General features: G+C 27.1%; 6 protein-coding genes across 6 annotated transcripts in view; 3 read left to right on the top strand and 3 right to left on the bottom strand.

Moving 5' to 3' along the window:
* The first annotated feature begins 3,126 nt into the window (after positions 1-3,126).
* On the top strand, positions 3,127-5,277 carry LOC132919519 (MIP18 family protein galla-1). The gene is made up of 4 exons (XM_060981186.1): positions 3,127-3,519; positions 3,589-3,668; positions 4,797-4,980; positions 5,054-5,277. The coding sequence occupies exons 1-4, from the start codon at positions 3,336-3,338 to the stop codon at positions 5,149-5,151; spliced, it is 546 nt and encodes a 181-aa protein (XP_060837169.1). The 5' UTR covers positions 3,127-3,335; the 3' UTR covers positions 5,152-5,277.
* A 401-nt stretch (positions 5,278-5,678) lies between these two features.
* LOC132919520 (uncharacterized) overlaps positions 5,679-16,425 on the bottom strand; it is a 113,832-nt gene continuing 103,085 nt past the window's right edge. The window contains exons 2-3 of the mRNA XM_060981187.1: positions 6,021-6,265; positions 5,679-5,957 (exon numbers count right to left, since the gene is read on the bottom strand). Coding sequence (XP_060837170.1) covers positions 5,788-5,957; positions 6,021-6,252 — 402 coding nt within the window. The 5' untranslated portion in view covers positions 6,253-6,265 and the 3' untranslated portion in view covers positions 5,679-5,787. The remainder of the gene's footprint in view (positions 5,958-6,020; positions 6,266-16,425) is intronic.
* On the bottom strand, positions 6,303-8,209 carry LOC132919518 (uncharacterized). Its single transcript, XM_060981185.1, has 2 exons — positions 8,055-8,209; positions 6,303-7,390 (listed from the first exon to the last, which is right to left on the bottom strand). The coding sequence occupies exon 2, from the start codon at positions 7,337-7,339 to the stop codon at positions 6,563-6,565; it is 777 nt and encodes a 258-aa protein (XP_060837168.1). The 5' UTR covers positions 7,340-7,390; positions 8,055-8,209; the 3' UTR covers positions 6,303-6,562.
* On the top strand, positions 8,376-11,464 carry LOC132919512 (DNA replication licensing factor MCM4). Its single transcript, XM_060981174.1, has 2 exons — positions 8,376-8,595; positions 8,666-11,464. Exon 2 carries the CDS (start codon positions 8,668-8,670, stop codon positions 11,317-11,319), a length of 2,652 nt encoding a protein of 883 aa, XP_060837157.1. The 5' UTR covers positions 8,376-8,595; positions 8,666-8,667; the 3' UTR covers positions 11,320-11,464.
* On the bottom strand, positions 11,770-14,861 carry LOC132919514 (dnaJ homolog subfamily C member 2). Its single transcript, XM_060981177.1, has 3 exons — positions 14,703-14,861; positions 14,245-14,537; positions 11,770-13,381 (listed from the first exon to the last, which is right to left on the bottom strand). Exons 2-3 carry the CDS (start codon positions 14,475-14,477, stop codon positions 11,884-11,886), a joined length of 1,731 nt encoding a protein of 576 aa, XP_060837160.1. The 5' UTR covers positions 14,478-14,537; positions 14,703-14,861; the 3' UTR covers positions 11,770-11,883.
* Positions 15,031-16,328, top strand: LOC132919521 (barrier-to-autointegration factor-like). The gene is made up of 3 exons (XM_060981189.1): positions 15,031-15,330; positions 15,775-15,933; positions 16,143-16,328. The coding sequence occupies exons 2-3, from the start codon at positions 15,796-15,798 to the stop codon at positions 16,287-16,289; spliced, it is 285 nt and encodes a 94-aa protein (XP_060837172.1). The 5' UTR covers positions 15,031-15,330; positions 15,775-15,795; the 3' UTR covers positions 16,290-16,328.

The following is a 16,425-nucleotide window of genomic DNA, read 5'->3' as shown; positions in this document are numbered from 1 at the left end:
TAATATTTAATTCGTAAAACCTAACTATATACCACCTAGTACCTACCTACCTACCAAATTTGAGCTTTAAAGGTAAAGTAGTTTTCGAAATGTCATGTTTAATCTATAATACCACTTTCTTTAATTATAAATTTATAACATAACCACATAGGTACTAGGTACTATTACATTGATTATAATTTATATTTATTATATTATAGTATTAATTAATTTTTTTTTTTTTTTCGTATGGCGTATGTAGTTCGGGAGTAAGCCCGGCGCCTGATTGGCAGAATTTTTAATGGGGCACCCGTAGGTTTCTGCCATGCCCCGGGGTGGGGGGATGGCAGCACTTGTTCTCCGGACACCGTGACTTACCCGGAGAAAAATGCCGCCCAGTGGCCGAGGATCGAACCGGATCCAGCTGCTCCGCAGCCGACGAATTAGACCGCTCGGCCACCCCGTCCCCCAATTAATTAATAATATAGATATATTAATATATTATGTAATATTGTTGGCAAAAATTAAATCAATCTACTCTGCTGTATTATGAATAGTAATTTATAAAACTTTAATAGCAATAACAAAAACGTATGTTATTTATTTATTAAAGCTTAAATTATAAATACATTATATATTTACATTTAATATAGATACAATTAAAATTATAATTACAAATGTGATATAACAGTGAAGTAAAATCGTTGGAAGTAACTGGTTAGGTTTGTGTGATTGAAAAGAGGGATCAGAATTGGCAATAAACATATACAGCGCCGAAGTGGTTCATCTAAAATTCTAAACCATATTTAGTGGAGGAGGTAGGTAAATTAAAAGTGGTATGTTGACGAGTGAAGCGGGGAGGGTGTGAGGGAAATTTAAAAGAATTAGAGAGAGTAGGTGTGGCGAGTCAATCTGCCGGAGCCGGCAGGCGAAGGGAGCCACAATATATACTTGATGATAATTGCAAAATAACTCAATATAGCTTAGGTTAGGTTAACCATAGTATGAAATCGAATTTAAATTTTAAAATTGTGCCCGTAAAAAAAATATCTAAATATGTTATAGGCGCTCCACGCATGCGTACAAACGTAAAATCGCAAACTTTGGAAGGCTATAACTTCCAAAATAATGGTTTCCACAAAAAAAGTTTCGAAATTAATTTTTAAAAATATGTCTTTAAAATTCGTGAGAGGCGTGGTAAAGTGCATTTGTTCCGTACATTATTACAGTTAGGTACAGATAATGCTTTGGAAAACAAATTTAAAATTCTAGGGGAGTGACAAGTGCCCTGTCTTGGCTGTCTTACCCCTCTCCTGGGGATGCCCATGTAATTTAGTATTTTATTTATGCTTTTAAAAATATTTACATCCAAATTGAAAAAGTGTAATTAATTTTATTAGATGACACGTTTCGAAGTCTATTTTTTAACTTAAGCAAGTTCACAGATTTAACAGTTAATCTACAATATCTATATTGTATAATAATATAAAAATTATTCGAATTTCACCGGATCATGAGGGAATCTGGGAATATTTTGGACAACCCCGAAAAATTACTCAAAATATGCCACTGAACCCACTCGACAAATACTATACAGCTGCAGCTTAACAGTACCCACATGACTTCATTTTTATTGTTTAAACTTAAAATATCTAATAATGTTAAATTTTAACTTATTCAATCTCCATAGATAAAATTCGATTAAAATATATTTTCAGGTTATGGAAAGAAAAAAGTTGTATTAAATTTCTTCGGTATTAAAACTATATACCTACATTTTGAACTACAAAATAATTTGTGATTTTGATTTTTGACGAGTTTCATTATAATTTTAATTTCAAATTTTATACCTATATATATATAGACTATATATAGACTTTATATTTTTATAGAATGATTTATGAAAAAACTGTTATTACATTTTCAATGCTTTTAAATAGGTACTAGGTATAATAAAATTATTAAAAATTATGAGACTAGTGACTACAAAATAATTTGCGATTTTTAGGTACCTATACTTAATCATCAAAACTATATCTTCAAACGCTCAATATCTGTATTATCTAAATGAGGATTTACTTTCAATTTTTTTATACTATAAACCTTGTGAAAAAACTCATTAGGAATATTTTATTAAATTTTTAAACTTTTTTATCGAAAAAGAAATTTCGTATATAAATGTTAAGAAAAAATCAAAAATTTTAAATTTTCAGAAAATCTTAGTAATAAAAATATTAAAATGTATCATACAAATTTATAATAAATTAGTATTTGTATTTTTATGTAGCAACATTAGAAATTAACAATAATTACAAATATTAAGAGGACGTGTCACTTGAAAAATGTCTTTAAGAACATGTGTGTGCGTTCAAATAAAATGGGTTACTGAGACTGAGTGGTTTTATCGTAAAAATACCTATGAACAAAATTAAAGAGAAGATTTATATTTGGTTGCGTAAGAAGTCCAATTTTTGAAATTACGATTATAAGTCTTAAAAATAACTGTTTAAAAAAGTATAAATAAACAGGTTTCATTAATCATGTTATATTTCATAATATTTTAAATATATCAAAAATCGGGCTTCTTACGGAACTAGATAAAACATAAAAATCTACTCAACAATTTTGTTTGTAGGTGTTTTAATGTTTTTATAAGGCACTATAAAGGTAAATATTTAGTGCTCTAGTTTTTATAATAAAACTACTCAGTAGCCCATATTACTCGAACGAGTTGAACGCGCAAACTGTTTTATAAGAAATACGCATACAATTACTATACAGACTAGTGCAGTGGGGGCTGCTCCATTTTTATTACGGCAGCGTTCTATAACATTCGTAACCCCCGACTCGCTAAGACTACCGCCTCCAAGTTCCACTGACGTACGCAGGGGGGGAGGTCAGGGAGATATGACACCCCTTAAAAAGATCTAAGTATATGTTCAAATTATGAAGCGATTTCTAAAAAGAAAAGGTTTTTTTATTAATTCATGCATATAATTATTTATAAGACACCTCACTTAAAAAAATCCTGCGTACGCCACTGCCAAGTTCATATTACTCATAACTGGTTTTTGACGAGTACGCAACAAATATTATGATTTATGACGATTTATAAAAACACTGATATGGTTATCATTTATCAACAGTTATTGTTGTTGATAATTAATGGTTATACAACCAATTGTATTGTATAATTATTAATTTGTATTATTTGATTTATTTGTAATCAGTAACTACCAAATGCTAACTATGTGCGAAACGAAAAAAATTTAAAACACTGACTAATTCTAAAAACAATTTTGTGCATAATATTTTTATTTTTATCGAAACCGAAGTCCAAAGAAAAATATTTGCTCATGATTTTGACTATAAGTAGTTTGTTGATGATGTTTGCTAATCTCATGCAACAAACAAAAAAAATTATTCAAGAAAAGTATTTAAAAAATGACGGTGGAAATACGACGGCTACCACGATTGAAATCGAGGCTACAGATGAACAACTCGAAGAAAAAACTCAAGAACTGAAGGACCAAATATTTGGTAGGTATCTTCAATGTTTGATGTTTACACAATACATAATTGGTTTAACAATTGTTTCTGAACAAACAGATATTATTAGAACAATCAAGGATCCAGAAAAACCAGCTACACTGGAAGACCTTAACGTCGTGTATGAAAATGGAGTAGAGGTCAGTATTCAAAATAGTGATTTTATTTAGTAAACAGGTATGATTATTTATTCATTCATTTTACTGACACTTAAAGCTATGCATATAAATAATCTCTTTGCATTACACACCCAACTTTATGGAGTTAGTCACTATTATGGACAATTTTTACTAAGTAAACTAATAAGCATAACTACCAAGTGCAGTGGACAAAAAAAAATAACATTTTATAATATTTACTTAATTCTCTTCTTCAACGTAAAGTAAAACAAATCATTACATTTATTTATATATTTTAAAATACCAGACTAGTAGAAATGTAGAAAACCATGAATCTATACAAATTCATTCTGCAGGATTGAATATAAAAATATTATATTAAATCAGTGGCATATAGGAATGTTCATTGAGGGGTCCATTTTTTTTAGTAAAAAATTGTGAACCACTTGCAAAATACCTTAAGATGATTTTATACCCGCATAATATGTTGTCTCTGTCTTACTAACATACATCATACCAAATTTGCGTTCAACAGAACACATTTTGTAATGTCAGCTTTATATTAGAGTAAATTTACCTATTATAAAATTTAAAGGTAAGAATATTATCTAGTAAATATTTTAAAGTTGTAATATTTTACATAGCTATAACTCACTTTAAAATCATTATATCAATAAAATTATATGACATTTTCTAGACAATATTCTTAGCTTTAAATTTGATATTAGGTAAATTTACTCTAATAATAAAGCTAACATTACAAAATATGTTCTGGACAAAACTTTGCTATGATGATGTTAGTAAGACAGATACAACACAAGTGGGTATTACGTTCTATTAAACTCTAAATATTGAAAAGTATTAGTAAAATAATGCTCTGCAGGGGAATATATCTCTGTCATCACACTTTAATTACTCTCTTGTTATTGTACTATAACATAACTTACTAATTATTTAAAAAATATATATGTATAAATGTATAATATTAATATCTATAAAAGAATTATTAAATATTCATCATTTATAATTATTCCATACTAGCCGAATTGATTATTTTTATGTGTCAGAATAATATTATATTAATGAATAATTTTACCTGTTAGCATTTAGAAATCACTAAAAAGACAACTTTGAAAATAATAATTGCAGGTAATTAATCAAAGAAACTTAAAATTATATACTGTCCGAATTGAATTTAATCCTACAGTACCACATTGCAGCTTAGCTACTTTAATTGGCCTTAGTATAAGGATTAAAGTAATAAGATCTATTTTAGAGAATGTTAAATTGGATATATACATTAAAGAAGGTGCTCATACGACTGAAGAAGAAAGTAATTATATGTTTATGAACTATTATTTGTTTTTGTAATGAACTATCAATATATTAAGTCATTACATTTACAGTTAACAAACAAATAAATGATAAGGAACGTGTTGCAGCTGCAATGGAAAATCCTAGTTTAAGAGATGTGGTGGAAAAATGTATAAAAGAGGAAGAATAAAAGATTACAGTATATATTATGTATATTATATATATTGAAAGTTTATACGATGGTGTATGCCTTTTTAATGATGTATTGAAGTAAATTTTATTGAATAATTTAAATTATATGTAAATATTATTATAATCATGTGTTATATTATACTATTTAAAAATTTGATTATACATTTATAAATCATAATCACAGAATGCAATATGATTTTTATAAATAGAAATACTTAAAATAATATACTTTGAAATATGAAATTAAAAACAATGTTATCATACACAAGCTCATCAGCAAATAAGAAACCTAAAAAGTGATAGTAAAAATATTAAATATTAAATAATTACCCGAATAATTATTTAAATTTTTATATTTTTTCAAAAATGTTTTAAACTATATTATGTAAAAATATACATTTATAAAACTATTAATGTTGTTGAAATAATCAGTGTTTTTTGATAGAAGAATTATACTTAAATAACATAATATAAACTATATATTTTATTTGTATAATTATTTAGAAAAAAATTTACCTGACTGCATTAAAATATAAATATACCAGTATATTATATTCCAAATAAATCATATTCATCAACAATATTCATCAAATTTTCATTTAAATTAATATATTATGAATAAGACACTTATATTTTAATCAGTTATACCAAGAACTTGATTCATTGCTTGCATTTCCTTTCTAGTGAGTGGATTTAAAAATAACCCTTTTACTGGTTCTTTATATTCCATATCATTCAATTTATTCACATCAACTTTAATGTTGCTTCTAAGAATATTCATACGATTATTTAAAGTAACTTGATCTGAAAATAATTTTTGTATTTTTGTGTAAAAAATTACCAATTAATAAAACAATATAAGTATACCTGCTTGTAGCATATTTTTAGCTTTTTCAACAGAAACTTTTACCAAGGATAATCCAACTGCCATCCATATCTTGTCTTCTGGTTTTTTAGAGTTTGTTAATGCTCTAATGGCCATTCGGTTACTATTTCTACTTTTATCCAAACCAACCATTTCACTTTTATTCAGAAGTATTTTTTCTGCTTGTCTTTCTACTTGAAATAAGTATTCCATTGTTGTTTTTTCATCGTTCATAATGAATTAATAACTAAAAAAGAAAAAAAATTAAAAATGGTGGTTCAAAATATTTTGTAATAATATTTATTTATCAACTCATCATTAGGTAGGTAGATTACAATAATTCTTGGTTCAATATTTTGATCAATTCAACAAAAAATGATTGATAAAAACACAGTTGTAAAAAATATGTATATACATTTATTGCTATTAAAAATAATAAAAGTAATTAAAAATAGTATACATTTTAATTACAACAAAAGTAAAAAAATAATAAAAATAACACTATTTGATACATTATGTTGAATCAGTTACAAAATTATATTTTCTAAAGTTTTTCCATTAATTTTTTTGTTACGGACTTCATTGTTTGCTCTGCTATTTGTACTGCCATCATTGCTTGATCCATATTTGGTGGTAGTCCATGGTACATTTTTTTCTGTGCAGATTTTAATTCAGAAGTTTCTGAATAGATTTTTTCTTGTTTCTGTTCAATGTCTGTTATTTTTTTGACCAATTTCACTATCGCATCACAGTCGTCCACAGTTTGTATACTTTCAATTGGTTTAATGTTGATAGGTTCAGCTATATAGCCTACAGGTGAGTAGTTTATATTAGATAATTCACATTTAAGATCATTCTGTTGTTCGATTACTATTTTTAATTTATTTAAATATTCATCAATGTCATCAATTAATTCTTTTTGTTTATTACATTTTTCAATAACAGACAAATATTTAGTGAATATGCTATTTGCATTATAATCATCAATACCAGTTTCTTGTAGAATGTTTGCTGCATATTCTAACTGCACATTTTTTGATAAAAAATCAAAAGAAATTCCGGTCTTATTTGAGAAAAACAATTTTTCATTTTCCACGGATTCTTTGAAATTTAAAATTTTTGTAGCATAGTTATTGTTTTCTCCTTCATTGGATAATGTCTTGACAATATGTTCCATTTTATTGTAAAACTCATTATTGTGTTTCAATTGCTTGATCTTATCACAACTGACTTGAAATTCACTTATAATTGATTTCATTCCAAGATTTAATTTTTCTGTACCCGTAGTTTTTGATTTTGATGCCATTCTATTTGTTGACATAGGTATATTTAAATATATATATTTAAATTTTAATATATTTACTTACTCAATCTGTCAAAACAAAAATACATACATATGCTTAGAATTTCATATAAATCATACATCTAGTTTGAATTAAATTATTCAAATTAACCATAATTTGTTTCATTTTACTTTAAAATAATTAGAAAAATATAATTTTATGTATATAATTATTTGGAACATAATAAATTATTTAGATTGTGTATACTGATACAATAATCATTTACATACACTATTCCCTATTTATATATCTATGTATTAAAAAAAATCTAATTAAAATTAAGTAGAATAATAATTGTTTTTGGTCAAGATTTTCACATTAACTAGGTATATAGAAATTATTAATTCTTGAAAATTAATTTTACATAATTTTCATAACTATGGAAAGAGAAATTGAAGTGGAATAAACTAAGAGAAAATAGAAAATAAATTAAAAAAATGTAATATATAACTGTTTAGTGTGTAAATTAAAACCATAAAATATTTATTATTTCATACCTAACCAATATTTTTAATTATTATTTTTTTTCTGCCAGTTCATTATATTTTCCAACAATAATATATAGATACGTAATATACTAAAACTATTCGCTGAGTTATAAAACTCTCAGTTATTGTGTAATAAAGTAACTATGGATTAAAAAGTTAAAATAAAAACGTATTATTGCACTACATATGTTATAATTGTACTTACATTAAAATAAAGTTTTAAAAGTTAGAATTTAGATATAAAAACAAAATATAATTCACAATTTTACAATTTAAATTTCATAAATATTTTTTAATATTTAAACTGAATACTCTACAGAAAATGGAAATTGACAGTTAAGTAGTCATTTTTATCAGATAACGTAAATTGAAATTTTTATTTTGTATCAGTGTATGTGTCTTATAAATATTGATAAGATTTGTGGTGGTATGATAAGTGGCTAAACTGATTAATAACCTTTAAAAATATCATCTATGATTTTATAATTTTCCCTTTATTTTGCCGCCAATTTTGTTGATATATTAATATTTATTATTGTTTTGCTGTTACTTGGTTAGTTATGTATGTTTTAGTTTTTGTTGAAGACTACTGAGGTCAAGACTCGAATTTGCGACAATGATTTCATCATTTTCATGTTTTTTATGATTCGTGCCGAATAACAAATTATAATAATAGTATACACTTTATTTTATAGTTACAGTAACACTAAATATTACATTTTAATTTGTGTTTCTTGAAGGTTCAGGTAAATACAACTATATAATTTATACTTCCTTGAAGATTATTAAGTTTCATTAATTGTATTATAATTTAAGATATGTCTGGTCGCACTCCTCAAAGAAATGGTAACACTACGCCAAGAGGAGGACAAACTCCTTCTCGAAATAATGCTGCTACTCCAAGAGGACAAACTCCTCGAAATAATGCCACTACTCCAAGAGGTAGAACTCCAACAAGAAATGGTACTACTACTCCAAGAGAAGGAAGGACTCCTTCCAGAAATAACATGACTCCAAGAGTTAATGGTCGTTCACCACATACTAGAACACCGGGTTCCATTTCCAGTCGTCGTTCAGGTGCTATAGTCTCTGAAGCATCCTCACCAGCTCGTCGTTTTATGACAAGTCCTTTGCAAGGTTTACGTACCAGTGAAGTAGACCTTAGTTCTCCTATAAATTATGGCTCTCCTCTAAGTTCTGTAGATTCTCGTGCTACAGGTTTCACAATGCGTAGTGGTGGTTCAGTTCAAAGAAATAACTTATCAGTTAATCGTCGGCAAAGGCAAGTGGATATAACAAATTATGAAAATGGAGCTCCTCGTCCTGATAATGAAAATCAAGATGTTGCTCCCAATTTAGTCATATGGGGTACAGATGTTGTAGTTGATAAATGCCGTTTAAGATTCCAAAATTTTATTGAAACATTTTGTGTCGATGAAACTGAATTGCCTCATTATATGGCTAAATTAAGTAATGTTTTGGAAATGGAAATCCCATATGTAGATATTAATTGTGCTCACTTACATCAATTTGATTCTGAACTTTATCAACAATTAATATGCTATCCGCAAGAAGTTATCCCAGTATTTGATACAGTTGTTAATGAAGTATTTTTCACTAAATATCCAGCTGCTGACTTGACTCATGTCACTAAGGCTCTTCAAGTGCGTCCTTTTAATGTACAAAAAACTAAGAATATGCGATTCCTTAATCCCGAAGATATGGATCAGCTAATAACTGTTTCAGGAATGGTAATTCGATGTAGTGACATTATACCTGAGATGCGTGATGCATTTTTCCGATGTATTGTATGTTCTTATACAACTATTGTAGAAATTGATCGTGGTAATATTGCTGAGCCAACTCTATGCCCCCATTGTAATACTAATCATTGTTTTGAATTAATACATAACCAATCTAATTTTACTGATAAACAATTGACTAAACTTCAAGAATCCCCTGATGAAATGCCTGCTGGTCAGACTCCACATACTGTAAATTTATACTCCTATAATGAGCTTATTGAAACTGTGCAAGCTGGTGACCGTGTATCTGTTACGGGTATTTATCGAGCTGTTCCAATGCAAGTAAATCCTAGAATGAGGAACTTCCGAAGTGTATACAGGACTCACATTGACATTTTACACTTTTTAAAAAGTAATGATAGCCGTATATCATTTGCTGTTGAAGAAAAAAATAAAATAAGCGAGGAACGAATTGAAGTATTACGACAATTATCTAAGACAGTAGATATCTACGATAGACTGTCAAATACTTTGGCACCTTCTATATATGAAAATTGCGATATAAAAAAAGGTATACTTATGCAACTATTTGGTGGTACTCGAAAAACCTCTAAAAAGAAAAATCATTTAAGATCTGAAATAAATATACTGTTATGTGGTGATCCAGGTACAAGTAAATCACAATTTTTATCTTATGTTTATGATATTGTACCTAGAAGTCAGTATACTAGCGGTAAAGGTTCTTCAGCTGTCGGTATGACGGCCTATGTAATTAGAGATCCAGAAACCAGACAATTGGTTTTACAAACCGGGGCTTTAGTTTTAGCTGACAATGGAGTTTGTTGCATTGATGAATTTGATAAAATGAGCGAATCGGCCAGGAGTGTATTGCATGAAGTTATGGAACAACAAACTTTGAGTATTGCCAAAGCAGGTATTATTTGTCAATTAAACGCTAGAACTTCCATTTTAGCTGCAGCAAACCCATGTGAATCGCAGTGGAATAAAAATAAGACTATAATAGAAAATATACAACTCCCTCACACTCTATTATCCAGATTTGATTTAATATTTTTAATGTTGGATCCACAAAATGAACAGTATGATAGAAGATTAGCCAATCACTTGGTATCTTTGTATTACAAAAACGAACATTACGAACGTGATGAGCAAATGGATACTAGCTTACTTCAAGATTATATAACTTATGGACGAGAAACATTTCAACCTATTTTAAATGAGGAAAGCAGGCAAAAACTTATTCAGTATTATGTAAATATGAGAACTGTTGGAAGTGGTAGAGGACAAGTATCAGCATATCCAAGACAGTTAGAATCTTTGATTCGGTTATCAGAAGCTCATGCTAAAATGAGATATTCAAACGTTGTGGAAATGAAAGATGTTGATGAAGCTTGGAGATTATATAGAGAAGCACTTAAGCAAAGTGCTACAGATCCTCTTTCTGGAAAAATTGATGTTGGAATATTGACAACAGGATTAAGTTCAACTGATAGACAAAGACGACACGATCTTGCAGAATATTTAGCCAAAGTGATATCAAGCCAACCAAAATCTACTATATTTAACTACCAAAAATTATTAAGTGAAACTAAATTAGCTTTTCAATTTCAAGTAACCCGAGATATGTTTGATGATGCTCTTAAAGAAGTGCAAGATTTGGGGCAAATTATAGTTACGGGAAGAACCACAATTCGTAGTATTTAAGTTATTCAATAGATTATACTTTTTTCTGATCATTAATAATTACTGTTTTAATTATTATTAATGATGTGTGTATTTTTTATAATATTTTATGAATGTAGGTAATCAAAATCATTAATAAAAAATTCATTCAAACATTAACAGATAATTGCTTTATTGATAAACTTCTTCCACTCCTCAAAATGTTCAACTGTTAATTAATTTTGGATTGTAAGTAATATGAACATAAGTAATAAAAAAATAATATTTATACTTCATAATAATGTATATATACATTTTTAAAAATGATAAAACAATTTCACTTGTTTTCGATCAATATCTTTTCTGTAGAGTATGAGGGACTCGCAGAACTAAATTTTATATGTCTTATAAATTGGTACACCTTAAGAAAAATGAATACATTTTACAAGTTGTCTGTATTGTGTCAAATGATTAATGGTCATTAAAACTATATTGAGTTAAAAATTTAATTTTGTTCAAAAATATTAACAAAACAAAAAAAAAATTTTAAATAAAAACATCATTAAGTTTTGTTAACATGTATTCAAAATAATAGTTAATAAACTTTTACACTTGAGCAGCTTTTTTGGCTTTAACTATTTCAACAATTTCTTTATATCTTTTCATACATTCCTTTTTCGTTCTTGTTGGAACACATTCTGCTATTCTATCCCAACGTTCTTTTACTGCATTTGGATATGTTTTAAGAGCTTGTTCCAATAATTTTTGCTCATCTGCTGACCATCCAACCGGACGTTCTGAAACCACTTCAGGTATTTGTGATTCACATTTTTTTTCCTTTTCAAATTGATCATATGCATTGGCATTCATTTCAGATTTTAAAGCATTATCAGTGTAGTTAGTACTTTGAAGAGATTTAGCTTTTGCTAATACTTGTTTGGCATTTCGTTCACCATTCTTACTATGTTGGTTGATAAAATTTGCCACAGCTTCCCAACGTTGGTTTGTACCAGCTGGAAACAAATTTACCGCTTTTATCAATAATTGAACATCATCTGTTTCCCAATCATTATTATTTTTTTCAACAATTTTGGTATCATTTTTAATAACATTATTCATTTCAACTCTACATTCCATTTGTTTAAGTTTTTCTATTAATGCTTTACGACCTTCTATTTGAAGAGCCCTGGCCAATTGTTTAAGCTGTATGGCAGAAAGTTGATCACAAATTTTTTCAACACCAGACATTATTTCAATAACATTATCACCATTTTGTATATAGTAATTATTTGTTTTGCATAAATCTCTTATATGTTTACGTTCCTTTTTCAAAGCTTTCTTTTGACTATCTTTTTCTGCCTTAAGAGCATTTCGTTGTGCTTTTTCTGCAGCTTCACGTTCTTCTTTTTCTTTTTGTACTTTAGCTTCTTCTTCTTCTCTTAACCTAATTTCTTCTTCTTGTTTTTGTCTTATTGCGTCTTTTTTGGCTTGTTTCACAGCTGCTTTACGTTCTTGTTCTTCCTTTTTAAATTTTAAAAGTCTTGGATCATTAGCATATGCTAAGTCAACTAACTGCCTAATACGAGTACTCTCTTCTTTTTTTAGCTTAGTACGATTTGCACGATTTTGTTTTTCAATCCATCTTCGTTCTTCACGATCTGAGGCCTGTTCACGATCTTCTTCATCAAGATATGAAAATTCTCTCCATGAATTGAAACCATACCAAAAATTGTAGAAACGATCAACATGATCACGGCTACTATTTATATCTCCTAAAAGGGGTACAGAATTTTGTTCTGACCACATACTATTACGAACAAATACCGGCCCAAATAGTTCAAAAAAGTCAGATTTTTTTGCTGTTTCTTTAGAAGGAATACTATTGTCAAATTTAGGATCAATTGAATCATATGCACGTCTTTTAGTTTTATTTCCAAGAGTTTCCCAAGCTTTAGTGATGCATGTAAAATAATCATCATCTCCTTGAACTTTCTCGCCAAGCTTTTTTCTTTTATCCGGATGATGATTAAGAACTCTACGCCTATAAGCAGTTTTGATTTGTGCTTCAGTGGCTTTATATCGTAATTTTGATAGTCCTAAAACTCTGAAATTAGATAAAAAAAAAAATTAATAATTTCAATTTAATTATAAAAAAAAAAAAAAAAAACACTAGATAAAATTAAAAAATAATTTTGAATTACAACAAGTTAGCATTCATTTTTGAAAATGTACACACCAACAAATATTAGCACAATAAAAATGTAATGGTCAAATTTGATTTCAACTACTTCAGATCTCACCATTATTAGGATTTATCAAATACTAATTATAAAAAAAAGCTCATGAGCAAAAATGAATATATTCACACTAAAAATTGTGTACCTAATATTATATTACATTTATAAATAGATTGTTAATAATAGCAAAGTTGAAAAACTCAGCTTTAAATAATTAATATGATTTACATGGACCTATTTCTGTATATTATACACAGTAGGCACAAAAACAAAATTTGCAATTTTTTTTTTTATTGTACTTATAAAAAGCTAACATTTTGTGTTTTCATAATTTAACAGAATCAACCGATTTGTATATTAACTAAAATTGATGGTATAATACTATATTATAATTGATTAAAAAGAAAATAGTAAAATAATTTATTGTTTGTTTTAAATAGTTTAATTGTTTCTTTTTATAACTAATAGGTAAAGTAAAATATTGGTTATAACTGTTATAAGTTACTACCTGGAAACAGAAATTGAATACAATTATGAGATTTAAAACTTTTTGTAATGAAACATGAAAAATTTATTCATCATACTACTTGTTTATAGTATGTTTTTAATAATATAAATCCTAATCATTATTCATAATAAATGTAATGGCTCAGTCTATTATCCAAATTTATTATAAATGGTTATGAATTATGCATAAATGCTACTAAATGTATATATATTTAATAATTACTGATAATGATCTTGATCTTTCCATTCCTTAGGATCTAAAGTTTTTAGATAAATTGTATCGGCTTGACTTTCTTCATCGATAAATGATTCATTTGTATCTTCTATTTCTTCACCATTAGTTAAACATTTATCTTGAACAGTTGAGCCTGATAAATATCTCAATATCCATGGTCCGACTGTTTCAACTGTACGATGTTGAACATTTAATATTGATGGTTTCTCTTTGTCTTTCATTATATATTTAAGTAATTTGATGACGTACTATATTCACAATCAAATTTATATACGCATAATCTGAAATAACATACACACACACACATATATATATATATATTATATATTAACTTAAAAAAATTTTACCCATGTAAAACATACCTATATTATTAACAGTAACTTAAGTTAAGTTGACACAATTTTTTATTATATATCAAGTTTATAAAACCAAAAAATTGTACTTACCCTTAAAATGTAAATTTGTAAAATAACGAACTAAATGTTAATTGTAAATATATTATTATTAATTATGCACTATGAGGACTCCAACCAATTTGAAATTCTCAAAAAAAGTAATTTTTTTGAATATAGCAATTCTTGTCTCGGAATTTGTAGGTTAGGTGCTTTGAACAATTCAAGGACATTTAATAAAATATATAATAAGTGAAGATTCACAAATTTACAACGTCTTTGGATTAATTTCATAACTGGTGAACCACTTGTTTGCACCAGGCGTGTATTATGTCGAAATGGCAGGCGGCAACCTCTAAAAAGTAAAAATCCGATTCTGCAGTACTCAAATCAATGATTTGAAATAATTAAATAATAAATTGTTGTATAAAATCATCTTCCATAAAATAATCATTGTACATTATTTAATTAGATTATACATATTACTTACGTTACACACTTACACAATATACAATACAATCAAAAGTTTAAGTTAACTTTGTTAGATGTCCCTGTTTTCAACGATTATATAATAATAATTTTAAAAAAATTGGTAGTCTTGATAAATATAATAAATAATTATTTATTTATTAAATAAATGATTTTTTTAATCTGATTAACCTATTGGAATTTTACTTAAAATGTAAGTTATTCTTATTACAATTTATATATCCTTGGACATAATATTATACTAATATACATATTCATTTTTGTCTTAGAATATAACAGTTATAAATTTGATTTGAATATTTGTATAATAATGTATTGATATGTTTTTTGCATCAGTCGACAATATCGATTTAAAATAACAATTTGTAAAACTGTAAAAAAGTTTTTGAAGTAATTATTTACTTACTTTTTTAATTTGACTCCATGAAAATTCGTTTTTTAGGCTTACAAGTATACATATTTTGTTTTATCTTATCAGCTAATACTTTATCTTTTTTCATGTATCCTGTTTTTACTGGATTTTGTTTTAAATTCAAAATTATTATTATTTTTTTATTTAACTTTGTTAATGCCATTACTATTCATAATCTGTACAGATTTTGCTTGGACCATTATTTGTATGTTAATATTTTCTCAGATTGCAAAATAAATCGTAATTATGACTACTCCATCATCTACAACCAGTCAAAAACATAAAGCATTCTCTGGGGAGCCTATGCGAGACAAACCAGTTGAAGATCTTGCTGGTATTGGACCTGTATTAGCAAACAGATTAAAAGAACAAGGATTTAACAAAGTATGTTACAGAAGAACTTTTTTAATTAACATATATTTGTATATAATCTATCATACTTTATATAATTACTGTCACATCTTAAAAATATATGTTTTAGATACTAATTATTATAACATTATGTATAATTTACATTATCACTAATAAATGAAGTAAATGTAATTCACTTTTTTTATACTCACTTACAAAAAATGAGTTTTGTTTTGTTTTAGGCTTACAACGTATTGGGTCAATTTCTTCTTTTAGAAATGGATCAAGAATTATTCTGTGACTGGTTAAAAGATACAGTGAAAGCTAACTCAAAACAATCAAAAGATTGCCATGCATGCTTAAAAGCATGGTGTGATGAATTTTTGTAGATAGTTTTTGTATTTTGTAATAATAATTCTTAATTCTAATGTTATGTTTTATTTCATTAAAATTGTGTGTACTCATTATTTAATATAAGTAAATATTCAATTTAAAATATATACATAAAAATGTTAACAAAATTCT

This window comes from Rhopalosiphum padi, chromosome 2, assembly GCF_020882245.1.
Source record: "Rhopalosiphum padi isolate XX-2018 chromosome 2, ASM2088224v1, whole genome shotgun sequence".
NCBI classification, from domain to species: domain Eukaryota; kingdom Metazoa; phylum Arthropoda; class Insecta; order Hemiptera; family Aphididae; genus Rhopalosiphum; species Rhopalosiphum padi.
This window is presented reverse-complemented; position numbering and strand designations above follow the sequence as displayed.